Here is a 13,610-nt window from a genome sequence, read left to right as displayed (position 1 = left end):
TTCCAGGCTTTGGGAATTGAAGCACAAGAGCAGATGTCTGGAGACAAGGAGGCACTTGCATCTCCCAAACCCTCGTTCGGGGCTGGAAGCTGCACGGGGCGAGGGCAGGAAGGGCTCTGCAGCCTGGATCGCCCTAATTACGCCTGAAATAGCAGCCCAGAAACTTCAGACACAAAAAGAAAAAAATCACTTCCATCTCTGGCCCCGGTCCCGAGTCGCTGGCAAGCACGTATTTATTTACCTGGGAGTGACGAACAAACAAGCGCAGAGCACAGTTCTCACCGGCTCGGGCTGCTGGGAAGAGGCCAAGTTTCACATTTCATTTTACAGGTCTATTTGCTAATGGCATATCCCATGCCATGCAGGCCGTGACGCCGGGCTTTTAATCGGGGACTGAGCGTAGCTGCTGCAATGCCTGGCTGCCTTCTCCCACTGCCTCTGAGCAGGGCTACAGAAACAACTTGGGCCACCTGCAGCACCTTAAATCGTTTTCATTAAATTGCTAATTAGGTTGCAAAAGGACCTGGTAGCAACTAGAAACTGGGGGGGGGGAGTTTAAAAAAAACAACAAAGCTATTAAGAGATAGGTGCAAATCAAACCCCTGGCTTCAAGTACACCCTGCCTGGAGGGGCTGCCTCGTATCCCCGTCTCAATACTAAGCCTTGTTTTGCAAGGAGGGAAACTGAGGCACGAAGCCATTTGCACACAGAAAGGCTCCAGCAAAGTCTGTGTTGGAAGCTGGAGATTTTGGCACCCAGGCCTCAGCACCAACAATTTTTTGCAAGATGGACGGCAGGCAGCAAAGAGGGAAGCCGAGGAAAACTCCCACGTCAGCACTGCCCGGAGAGAGGAATTCGGCAAAGCGATGCTCAGCCGACCTGCCACGACCCAGCACGGCCACGGAGGCAAAACCTCCTGCAAACCCGCAGCGAGGGGAGCGGGGTATTTCGGGCAGCGGCACGGCCAGGGGTCTCGCTGCCGGCTCACCTCACAGCCATCACAGCACCTGCGTAGCGCAGGATTGAAGTGCTTTATTTGCTTTTTTCCTGATGTGCCTGAACGCGGGGCTGGGAAGAACCTTGGAGGGGAAAGAAATCGCAAAAAAAAAAAGCAAATAACTGAGAGGTGCCAGGCGTCTCTCGGACGGCCGAGACCCGGTGCGATGCAGGCGACCGAGCCAGGCGTCCCTCGCCTTTTGGCATTTCCAGAAAACCATTTGGACCTGACTCCGGGAGAAGGGTCCTGTTTTCCCACCGGGAAGCTGAGCCAGGCCCCGGCACGACCCGTGTGCGGCTCACCGCAACGCAGGATAGGGCAGGGTCCGGCCACAGGATATGGGGACAGCAACAGCACATGAAAATGCTCTTAAGCCTCTTGCTGCTGCTGCAGGGAAACAGCAGCAGCCCGTTGTTTTTACCTCCCTCGCGGTGATAGCTATCGAGAAGGCAAACCGCTACTTTTCCGGCCATTAAAACAAGCAGCTGGATATCCTGATAGGGTTTGCATGGAGCGGGGCTGAGTCTAGACCAGACCTTTGCCTGCAAAAGAGATTCAACACCCGCCCATGACCAGGCAGGGAGACAGACGGTGTGGCTGCTAGGACGAGGTTTGCACCGGCTGCCCCACAGCTGCTTCCAGTTCTTCCCATCCAGCCCCAGGTGGAAGTCCACCGATGTCGGGGAACAGGACTGCTCCCTGGGCTGTGCAGGGCTGCGGGACTCTGGGGAGCTGTGGGATGGCTCGTTAATCGGCCCCATGTACCAATTAGTGGCAACAGCTCCCACAGAGAAGAAGGTTGCTACGTGGGGTGGGACCCCCGTGGGGAAGGGTGCCTGCAGGGCACCCTGCTGTGGGATGTTAAAGCCACCCTGAGAAAAAGGTGGAGGCACAAAGCAGAGTGGAGAGCCAATATTTTAAAAGATTTTTTTAAAAAGGGGCCTGAAATTACAGTAGCTGGGATGCAAGGAACAGCTGCCCTAGACCAATCCCCAAATCCAACAATGCTATCATTGGTTTGGGGAAATTTCTCACTGTACAGCACAGCTCTATGTACACTCCCCAGCTATATACTCCATGCACCGGGCACTCAAATCCAACCGGAACGCTCTTTGGGACATGGCTCTTCCCCTGCATTTGGCAGCCTGTGGAGCACATGGGGCAGCCAGGCACAAAAATAGCATTTCCCAGGTAGGTGCAGCATAGGGCAGAGATGTGAGCCCATGGGCTCGGCGCAGCCGTTTGCTCCTTGGGGAGCCCGAAGGTTGAGGCCACCTCACCGGCCCCAGGGCTCGCAAATCGGGGAAGCGGGAGGGGAAGCTTTTCCCAGCAGCCCGTCCTGGCTTCTCCAGACTGTTTCCACAGGCCAGGAGCTGCCCCGTCTTCCACTGACTCATCCCTTTTCCGCCTGGACCTGGCCGTGGCTGCCTGCTCCTGCCCATTCCTGCCTGGGGCTGCCCCTTGCCCAAATGGGAAATAAGGAGCGCGGCCCCTAGCACCGGAGGAGACAACACGGCACAAAATGTGATGGCCCAGGATAGATCGGGATTTACCGTCTCTCCCTGAGCCCTGCCTGCCTCATAAATGGGTGGCTTAATCCCTCAGCTCTCTCTGAGGTGCAGCCAAGCACAGCAGATGTAATTAGTGCTGCGTGCTAACAGGCTTGCCTTGAAATAGTTTGCCTGTTGCAACTGCCCCTCTGTCTGTCCCCTCCTGTTCCTGGCTCCTGGTGGGTAGACGCCCAGCTGCCAGCATCCCTAGGGATGCATTTTGGGATGATCAGGCCCACCTTTGCAGACAACAGTTCCCAGCCACCCCTGTTCCTTAGGGCTGGACTAAGGGGTCCCAAGGAGCATCCCACCATGGAGGCGGTTCCAATAAATGCATAAATGCCCCCAGAGGCAAACAGAGGAGGGTAGGTGGTTTGGTCAAGCCACAGAAACAAGCCTATGGAGGCTGTCCAAGAATGCTCTGGGCTCCTCCGCAAAAGACAAGCAGCACCTCCCAGCCCCAGGCTAGCTGGGATAGCTGGGACCTCGGTCCCCATCCCTGGCATGGATGCTCAGGGCCAGCATCGTCCCCGAGGCTGCTCACGGCAGCGATGGAGCTGCCCCAGCCCGGCCCCAGTCTCACCTCGAAATTTCTTGGGCGGGTTGTCCAGGTCACCGGCGGCCGGCTCCACCACGCACCGATCATCCACCAGCCTGCAAGGGGACAAAAAGCAGGAACAGGGTGTCAACGAGATGACAGCGGGGCCCCAGTGAGCAGAACGGCTTCGCCACAAACCACAGCACTGCACCACTGTCACCTGGCCTAAAGCAACATCAAAAGCTGCATCTCCTGTTTCCCACCCATTTGCACTCTATAAATATTTAGCATGACAACGCTCAGCTCCTGGAGCAAGCAGCCACTCTCGGGCACTTGCTCCGAACACGTCGCCCCTTGTTCGCCACCACCTGCCATTTCTTTCACGTGCATTTTTCATCCCAATCCCTCGGGGCAAACAGCAGCAGATACAAATCGGCAGCGAAGAAACACGATGCTTCACGTCAGCCACGCTCCCGGGGCCTTTGCTCGGTGACCCATGCGGGAGGCTCCGATGCCCGCGTCCCGCTGGAGCGAATCTTGCCTTGGCCAGCTCCTGGCTGAGCCGGATCCACACCCCGGCACGGTGCACTGGCTGCAACGTTATTTCGCTGTTAATCTGGCAAAAATGTGATGAGTTCAACTTTCATTCAATGTTTTCCTTCTCTGGCTGGGAGCTCCCCCAAACCGGGACATGGAGGGTGTAAGTGCCACAGATGGAGGTGGCAGGGGCCCCCCAAAACCAGTTATTAATTATTATCTGATCAGAGGTGCTGGCTCTGCCCATCAGATGCAAAGGGCTGTGTGTCTCCTCCCTGCTCACTTCTTTGTTTTCCCAGCATTGAGCAAAATCCTGCAGGCTTGGCCTTTGGTGGCGAAGGCTGATTTCGGGATGGGTGGGACGTTGCTTTTCAAAGTTACCAAGAACAGCAAAGCATAACCCAGCACAGGGTTCTGCTCGGCGCCCAAAGCACGGAGGGGCTTGCGGCACCGGGGCCACCCAGAGCTGGTCTGCACGGTCCCACGAGGCTTTCAAGGGAACTCGGTGCTCCAGCAAGACAGGCTGTACCCGCTCGCCCGCTTTCTCCCAGCCCCTGGGAAGCAAGGCAGCGAGAGAAACTACGCTCCTGCCCCAGGTGAGGAAGTGAGAAGCGTGTCCCCACCTGCGAAGGCTGAATTCAGGCAGCCGGTGAGTGTGCGAGTGGATGCAGGAATCCCGGGAGGGAGCATCCATCATGGGGGCAGCTCTGTCCCTGGGACAGGAGGGAAGACGCAGCCTGGAGAAATGAGATGCGTGCATGTGGCACGGCAGCAAAGGGCACGGCGGAGCCCGTGCTGCTCCCTCTGCTCCCCAAAGGACTCTCAAGCCCCCCAGCAAACCAAACAGCCAAAACATTGCTGGAGATGAACACGCTGTGCTGCAAAAGGGTTGGCAAAAAGAGACAGATATCCCGTTCGCAGATCCAGCCCAGCCGCTGCGGAGGAGGGGAAAATTCCTTTCAATAGCTCGGCAGAGAGGAATTTGGCCTCCACATTGATGGATTGGGACCCAGGGGACCCCAGCGCTGCTGCATCCTTGGCAGCAGAGGTGCAGGGTGCTCTGAACACCCAGCACTGCCACTGCTCCCACCACCAGCACTCTGCTCTCTTTAAAGCTCCAGGGTTGGGAGAGATTAACCTTCGATTTCAAATAAAGAGAGAAAAGCAATTTCTCTAATGCTTTTGGTGGCAACATTAGCTTAAAAACAATTAGCAAAGACCCAGCAGATTGTAAAAAGAAAACTAAACCCCATGAGGTTTCAGTAAAGACATGGTGAGCTGTTCGCCAGACAGGGTTGCCTTGGCTTTGCAAACACTCGTGGTCAGCAGCACAAGGGGTTTTGGGCTCCTGACCAGGGGCTGCCCAAACACAATGCCTTCTCCATGGGCCATGACAGCAGGGAAGCAGTCAGGCACATTCCCAAACTCCTATGGGGCATGGAGGGTCCGGAGGGCAGGGAAAGAGGTAAAGAGAGGAAAAACCAGAGCGGAGCAGAGGCAGCTGCGGACAGGGACTGTACCACGTCCCAGGCCACAGGAGATATGCAAAGCCTCAGCCTAGCCCTGGTGCCACTTGTAGGTGGTTTTGGTTTCTATTACTATTACTTTGATGGGGGACAGGGAGGAACAAACACTTTTGATGCTGCTGGGAGTGAAGACCACCGAGGGCCGAACCCTGACCAACCACGGGTCAGGCTCACGGAGTAAAGCACTGACCCTCGGCACATGCCCAGCTCTCACCAGTGCCTACAAAAGCAGAGGGCCTAATTCATCTGTGCACTTTAAAAAATAAAAATCCTCCACCGTCATGGCTAGGGGTCCCCGAGGAAACACCTGACCTGTGTGGCCCATTTTCAGTGACGAAGTAAACAGCACGGGAGCCTCCCACCCACACCAGCTCTGCCTGCAGCATTCGCCTGCCGCTTCCCCATGCCCCGCGTTACCTCTTCACCAGGCAGGATTAGAGATAGTGACCTGCTAGGCTGGAAGTCTTAATTAGTTAATGATCTCAAGGCCGCTTCAGCATCTTTAATCCTAGGATTACACGCTCTGCAGGAATGCAAAGTGTTATTTTTATTAAACTGATACTCTGGACTAACATTCTTCAGTTAAAAATTGCTGAAAATAAAAGGATTCTGACAGGGTGGACATGAGTCACCTGGGTGACTGCTGCGGCCAAGACACGCTTCCACTAATAACCGGCATTACCGCAGCGGGATGGGACAAAGCGAAGCTCCCTCTGCTATTAGAGCAGCAGGGACGCGCGGGCACTCGCTGCCGCGCCGAGCTGCGGGGAGGATGCCGGGCACGCGGAGCACGGCTTTCGTTTCTCAGGTGTTAATGAGAAAACGGGCTGTTGGTGTCTGAGCACCTGGAGGAAGATCCTGAGTGAAGCAGCAGGCTGGATGTACCAATGAAAACTTCACGCTTTGCCTTTTCAAACTAACCCCAAGGAGCACGAGGGGCTGGATCCTGTGCATCGATGAGCCTGCTGCCCGCAGCCCAGCAAAGCACGGGCGAGCATCTGTTTAGCTTTAAGCCATGCAAGTCATCGCCGTGGTTCCAGTGGGGTTTTCTGCATGCTTTAAAATATGGAGCACAAAGTGATTCCCTGGCCAGGGGCCAGCACGCTTGGCCTCGTGCGAGGCAGAGCCTTTGCTGGAGGTCAGGGGAAAAGCAACTCATCCGGCACTGCAATCTGTGGCGGTCGGACACCCTGAGCCTCCCTGGGGACAGTGGCCAGCTGGGGCTGACGTGGAGGCACGGCTCCTGCAACGCTGAACCTGGGCTGAGGAAGAGGAGGGAGTCTTCCCCGGCCACGGAGCACCCGATGCCGAGGGGAGCTCCGGCACGCCATGGTCCAGGGATGCACGGGGAAGGAATGCTCTGGGAGAAGGGGAGCCCCAACCCAGGCAGGAGCACCCCATTACAAAGCCCACCAAGCCCTGGAGGTGAGGAAGAGGAGGAGGAGGACAGCTCACCGTTGGGCATGGGGCCAGGTCAGCCCCTCCAGCTTGGGGTGCAGGATGGGCACTGAGCCCATGGGGAGGAATAAAATGAAGTGAGTGAGTGAATGCAGGGCAGCCACAAAAATGCAGCTTTTTTCCTGCTTTCCCGGTGCCGGGAGAAGGAAGCTGCTCTTGGCCTCGCATGCTTCTCCCCGCAGAGACGAGTTCGTCCTGACCCGGCAGAGCTGGAGTTACCCTTTAACCAGCTGTGTTTCCCTGAACTGCTCCACCCTGAAAATCCACCTGCAATCAAAATTACAGCTATCAAAGGTGTTATTTCACCTTAAAGAGCCAAGTGCCATTCAGGCAGGTTTGCTACCGGCCCTTCCCCTCTGCAAACCCACAGTGCCGGTCCCCGAGAGCCCGGTGGGTCCTGGGAGCCCCCCGGGATGGCAGTGATGGGGCAGCACATCCCCCTGACAAGCACAGGCACCTGCACTGCATTTCTACTCCTCTCTGGCTCCGGCCATTTAGTGCTGGCTTATCAGGGACACAGGATAAGATGGGCACACTCATGACAGCGGCGTCTCCCAGGGCTCACAGCATCACCCCATCCATCACGCTGGAGCAGGAACCAAATCAAGGTCTCTGAGGTCTTTTCCCTGCTTGGCCACTGGTTTGCTTTGCCTGGATGATCCCCACAGGGCACTCCACGTCAGCGGCTGTTCCCCCCATCCCAGACCCAGTCCCAAAAGTTCCCTCTCCCCAAGCACAGATCTCCCAGGAGTTACCAGCGATAGTCCCTAAGCAGCAAAGCAGCTGCACATACAAGCTCCCCGTGGTGGGGTGCCATGCCCAGGCAAAGCTGCTGCTCAGCGCCAACCCCACATCCCTGACCCAGGCGGCTGCTTTTGTCCCAAATTGTTTCAAGCTGCCATTTCCTCAGACACATTTAATTTGCAGCAGCGAAGCCACCGCGGTGAAGTTGGGCAGCCTCGCAGAGCCTTTCCCCAACTCCAACCCGAGAGTAGCCTCAAATCGAGCCAAGAGGCAAGACCAAACCACCCTTGGGTCCCTGAATCTCACAAAGTCCTCCTGGGCACCTTCCCATGTCCCCCAAACCACTTCTGGCATCTCCAATTCACCCACCCCGTCCCCCCATCTCCCCCGAGGGACCGTGTCGCTCCCAGGGCGCTGAGCAGCACGGCCGAGGGATGCGACCCGCAGCGTGGCTGCCCTCACCCCCGTTCCCCCGGCACCTCGGGGTGCTGCTGCTTTTCAGCGGCCAGCTCTCACCCTGCCTTCCCGTGGGACTTTGTAAGTAACCTTCTCCTTTTGGGCTGTCTTCAGCATTTTAGCTAGTTTGGGTATTTTGGCTCAGTGTTTCCCCCACCTAACCCAGCACTTGAGCGCACAGGAGTACTCCCCACCCTTCAGTGGGATGTTTTTCCTCCTTAAAAGCAAACGCCCACTGCAGAGAGGGTGTGCAGGAGGGAAGGGTTTGTGCCCGGGGGCCTTCGACAGTGGGATTCAAGGGGCTGGGAGCAGAAGAGGCTCAGCTGGGGGGCTGCAGGGCTCCCCCCACCTCTACCACCAACCTCCTCCATCCTCAGCAAGTTCCCCGTACAAAAGGAGGAAAGCACTTCGTAAAATAAAGCAAAATAAAATAAAGTAAAATAAAATAAGTAAAATAAATTGAGACTTAGTGTTAATAAGGGACCTGATGCTGCTTCCTTGTTGCTTTTCAAGGCATCCCACTGACCGTGGGACACCTGTCTCATGAGGGAAGTCTGGTGCTGTGCAAGTGACTGGTCCAGCCCCCAGGTACCCCCAGGTACCCGGGGGCTCAAAGGAAAGCTGCCACTTTCATGGCAGAGCTGCTAAGAGTCTGGCAAGCTCCTGCAAACGATGGCACCCAGTCCCTCTGAAGGACGAGACCCTTCCTGGCCCATTTCCCGGCAGACCAGGGCAGGGTTTCACGCTGTCACCGGAGCAGCAGGGCTCCCAGACCCACTGCTTCTGGGCCAGACACCACCAGTGACGAAGCACTGGGGTTAATGGGTTTAAGGTGAAGCATGAGCTGCAGCAGATCCAGGCAGGAGGAAGCATCCCCAGCGCACACCCTACTCCTTCCCCGTGCTCTCGTCAGACCCCTTTCCCCTTCCTCAGCCTCTCCGGGCATTTTGCAAACACGGCTGCGGAGGAGCTTGGTGCAAGCGACTCCAAACTCCGCTCTGCCTCCCACCAGCGGTGCATCCCGAGCACAGATGGACAGAGGCCCGTGTTCCCAGCAGCACCACCTGTAAGCGCCACTGGTTTGGTATTTAGCTGACATGCACACCCGTATCAGCCAGAATACTCCGAGGAGCCCAGCAGCGCTCCTGGGAAGAGCTCACTGCCCTGCCGGGATGCTGGCACAGGGATGTCACGGCACCAGCACATTGGGGTACATCCCTTAATGTGACACTTGTGACCAGCACCTGGAGACACTCCGTATCATCCCCTATAAACAGAGGATCCCACTGCAGACCAAGGATCCCACAGCCAAAACCAGTCCCTCTGCAAAGAACAATGGAGGGAGGGCTTCTGGCAGGGTGCTCAGCTGGGCACACAGCACCCGGCGTGGGGCTGGTAGAGCTATTTGCCTTGCAAATGAGCTAAATAAGGTCCCAAGCCGTGGCAGGAGGGCTAGGGAGAAGCACTCTCAGTGAGTCACCCAGTCCCTTATCGCAGGAGTGATTTAAGGTGTGGTTGGGTCTTCCAGGTCATGGGGCACAAGGGAAAACAATTTCAGAGGGCGGGAAAAAACCCGGAGAAAGCAAAACCCCGGGAAAGTGGGGCTGCCCAGCAAAAGCTGTGCTGGGGCCTGGGAGAAGAGGCTCTCGAAGCAAGCCCTGCTTTTCAGTTCCTTGGAAGTAAGTCTAGACAAGCACCTGACAAAAAGGGGGAGCTGGGGGCCGGAGATGCAAAGGGATCAGAGCTCCAAAGAGTCTAAACACCTCTTAATTCAGCTCCTGGTGAGCCACTGGGACACGCTGCGTGGGCTAATAACCAGTGTTGGGTCCCAGTGGAGCCTCCTCCAGACCGGATTTCACAGACAGGCTGGAGTGGTGCTCAGCGCTGAGCTGCCAAGGCTGCAGTCCCTGCCTTGGGATGGTTCTGGCACTGGGAGAGCAGGCCAGCTACAAGGAGACCTCTCCAAAAAGGACCATGGGGATGTCCTCTCACCCATCCAGGAAGGGCTGGGCACAGCCAGCCTGCATCCTGCACTTGCGGGACCTTCTGCCCAACACCGTATAGTTGCACGCACAGGGATTTTGTGCCCTGGTCTGCACCCAGTTGCACCCAGCAGCCCATTTCTGGGCAGCATCCCGCAGCCACTTGGGAGGAAGGCTTCGGTGGGCATTAACCCAGAGGCTGCGTGTGCCCAGCGCTGGGTGCGCGAACACGTGTAGGCGAAGGTATGTACATCTCCGGTTATACATAGGCATGTGGGAGCAAGTGCATTCATCACAGATTATAGAGCCGGGCAGTTCCTGCCCCAGGAATCCCATCCAAGTCAGCATTCCTGGCTGAGCTCAGCCTCTCCTACACGCAGCATGGGGCAGGCGCGCTGGCACAGACCCACGTCTACCCGCTTGGGGCTGTGGGCAAGGTTTGGGTCCCTGCTTCGGGGTAAGGAAAAAACCTACCCACGCCCAGGGGCATCCAGCGGCCCTGCTAGAGCCCTCACCACCACAGGGAACACAGCATCTCCGTGCTGCCCGGCAAACACTCCCGGCGGGAGCAAGCAGCCAGTGGATGGAGAAGGGCATCGCTGAAGGTCTTGGTCTGGCTTTGCCCGGATGCTGCTTTCGCAGCACCGTTGGCTTGCATGGAAACAGGAGGGACGAGGGATGGGTCCCCGAGCTTTCTGCTCGTCTCCCCAGCTCAGGCTGCGAGATCCCCTCACCCGTGCTGACACGTCCAGGAGGCTGCAAGGAGTTGGCTCAGCCGGGACCTGGCAGTGCCCTGGTCCCTCCGGTCCTGAGCAGCACTTGGTGGCCATGGGCACCCGCGTGTTGGTGACCCTGCAGCGATTCCCGCTGACCACCAGGTGTGGGGGACCCTGACTGGGGACAGCAAGAGCCATTGCTGCCTGTCCCAGGGGACGGCAGCTTCCAGCCACACCACACAGGGCTGGAAGCACTTAATCACGCCGTGCCCCAGGAAGGATCCCGGCCGCCCAAACCATCCCACTCAGCCACACGCACAACCCTTTCCTAATGCCACCAACCCTCACGCTGCTTAAGCCCATTTCGTCTCCCCCAGCCTCTTGACGGTTGGACTCGATGATCTTAAAGGTCTTTTCCAACCTAAACGATTCTACGATGCTAATAGGGGGAAAACCAGTTTCTGGCCACGGCTGCTGGAGAGGGTGGGCTTCGGGGTCCCTCCAGGGCCACCTCCCGCCCCCGGCAGCGACTGGACCCGGAGGAGAGCCCGGAGGGACACAGCCTCCCCTCCCCAGCACCTGCACCCATCCTTGCAGCAGCACCCAGAGCTTTCCGGCCCCCTTTCCCACCGGGCTGAAGGCTCAGCACCACCTTCCCGTCCTGTCCCATCCCCATCCCACCGTGGTGGCCGGCTGTCCCCAGGACCGGGTTGGCCGGCGGGCAGACACGGGAACATCTCACTCACCCCAAAGTGCTGATGAAGCCGTTGACGGAGCCCTCGGCGTACAGGGAGACGATGTCCCCGATGTGCAGGAAACTTGACATCTCATTCATGGTTGCCCTCGAACCGGTGCGGCGGCGCTTCTTCTCGAAGTTCCCTTCCCCTCCCCAAAATCCAGCATGGGGCGAGGGAAACCCTGCTCCGGGGTGGGTGCTTTATCCCAACCCGGCTTTCCCTGGCTCCCTACGAGCAGCAAACGTGGAGCGGGACGGCAGCGAGAGCCCCACGCACAACTTTTACATGTGCTGGGCAGGAAGGGAGCCGGGCGGCCGCGGGGAGGAGGAGGAGGAGGAGGAGGAGGAGGAGGAGGAGGAGGACTGGGGGGGGGGGATGAAGCTCAGTTAGAGGTTTGCATGAGCTCTGTCCGGCTGTCCGTGTCTCCGTCTCTGCCCAGCTTTCTACCTGCAGCCAATGGAGGGCGAGCAGGAAGTCTTGCTCGAAAAAGCATGCAAATATTTTTTGGCCTGGGAGGAGAACCGGAGCCGCCCCGAGGGGGGGGGGAATGCCCAAAAAGAGGCCCCACCCTCCTCTACCCGCCTCCCGCCTTGGGGGTGGGGGGGGGCATGCCACTGTCCCCGGGCCCCACGGGTGGGATCTCGCCCCCCCCCCCCCCCCCCCCGGGGTGCTCGGTGCCTGCGCCCCAGGACGGACCCCCCCACACCCCCCCCCCCAAGCCGGTCCCGTCGGGGTCTTTACAAGTCACTCTGCTCGGCCGGGGCTCCACCGCTTGGGAAAAGGCACCCGGGGTTTTCTCGGGAGCGATGGGGGTCGTGGGGTATCTGTGTCGTGTGTGGGTGTGTGTGTCCCGTCCCCCCCCCCCACGCCGACACAGCCAAAGGCGAGCACGGCCCCACTCGGGATCCACCACCGAAAGCGAGGAGCCCGTGCAGTTGGGATCTACCTGCTCCCCCCCCTAGCCCCCTGCATCCTCCCACCCGTGGCAGAGGGAAACTGAGGCTCCCGGCTCCTCCACCCAGCCCCTATCCCACGCAGCCCCCCCCCTCCTGCCACCCCAGGACCTGCTCTCACCCTTCGCTCCATCCTCCTCCTCGCTTTGCGGCAGGACCAGACAGGAGGAGCCGCGGTTCTCCATCCCCATCCCTGCTCCTACACCCCAAGAGCTGCCCTTGGGCCAGCGCTTCCCCCAGCGTGGGGCAGACACGGAGATCCTGCACCGCCCGGAGCAGGGAAAGCCCCAGGTGAGGACAAGGCAGCTCTCACTGGATTTTTTCCGCCCCAGGCGAGCACTGGAGGCTTCCTGAAGCCCAGCCGGCTCCTGCCAGCTTGCCGCTCCCAAACCGGTGCAGTTGATACCCGCTTCGCCATCCTCTCGCCACATCTGCACAAAACTTCCCCCTGTTCGACGCAGGAGCTTTCCCCCGGGACCCCTAAGCCAGGGTGACACTCCAGCCACTGTCCCCAGCCCTGTCCGACCTGACAGTGCCACGGGGTTCACCCAGCACTGCCGCACCCAACCCACCCATCACTACCAGGAGCTGTGAGCGAGGAGTGCCCCCCATCCCTCCAAAGCCCACCCGGTCCCTGCAGCCCATAAGAAGCGCTTCTACAGTCAACCCAATGCTGCAGGGCTGGGCGAGCAGCTCCAGGTTCTCAGTATAACACTGGTGGAAAAGGACCACATCCTCAGAGCATCTTCTGGACAGCACAAGTGTCCTAGTTCCTCACTTTAATTAAAACTTGCCTGCTGTAAAAACAATATTGGAAGGGGAAAAAAAAAAAAAAAAAAAGCATGATGCTTTTCTCATTTATTTCCCTCCTGTCCTCTTTTCTCGCAAACAAACACACAGGTTTCAGGAATATAAACCTTGCCCTAAATAGTGATTTTTTTTTTTTTTTTTCCACTAGGAAACGGACAGGTCCCCTGGCAGAACAAAGGGAAAAAAATTAGTGCAATTCCTCCGGGGCAGATGCGAATTCAGGTCCATCAGGATTAGCTACGTTTTCAGCACAGGACAAATTTAGAAGTCTTTATCTCAGGGCAACAGAGGGGGAAAAGAGAAGATCATAAGAAAAAAAAAACTTGCTGCTGTTAAAAGCAAATGAAGGTTTCACAACAGGAGCTCAAACCAAGCCCCCAAGGAATCAAAGACCAATGCACAGATCAGCTCCTTTGATCAAAGGCACAAGCGGCATCTCACCCAAGGGGCACCATGGCATGCCCATGCCAGGTCCCACCAGCCTCACTGGGCACAGCTGGGCTGGACACCACCTCTCCCAGCCTGGCCCAAACTGGGCTCTCCATGCACCCGTCCTCCCTCGACCCCAAGGATGGCTTGTGTTTGCAGAGCGCTGAGCAATAAAAA

General features: G+C 57.9%; 1 protein-coding gene across 1 annotated transcript in view; it reads right to left on the bottom strand.

Moving 5' to 3' along the window:
* The window catches only part of ITPR3 (inositol 1,4,5-trisphosphate receptor type 3), a 43,522-nt gene extending 31,835 nt beyond the window's left edge, over nucleotides 1-11,687 (bottom strand). The window contains exons 1-2 of the mRNA XM_049833305.1: nucleotides 11,251-11,687; nucleotides 3,131-3,201 (exon numbers count right to left, since the gene is read on the bottom strand). Coding sequence (XP_049689262.1) covers nucleotides 3,131-3,201; nucleotides 11,251-11,339 — 160 coding nt within the window. The 5' untranslated portion in view covers nucleotides 11,340-11,687. The remainder of the gene's footprint in view (nucleotides 1-3,130; nucleotides 3,202-11,250) is intronic.
* Nucleotides 11,688-13,610: the final 1,923 nt, after the last annotated feature.

This window comes from Accipiter gentilis, chromosome 29, assembly GCF_929443795.1.
Source record: "Accipiter gentilis chromosome 29, bAccGen1.1, whole genome shotgun sequence".
Taxonomy (NCBI): Eukaryota; Metazoa; Chordata; class Aves; order Accipitriformes; family Accipitridae; genus Astur; species Astur gentilis.
This window is presented reverse-complemented; position numbering and strand designations above follow the sequence as displayed.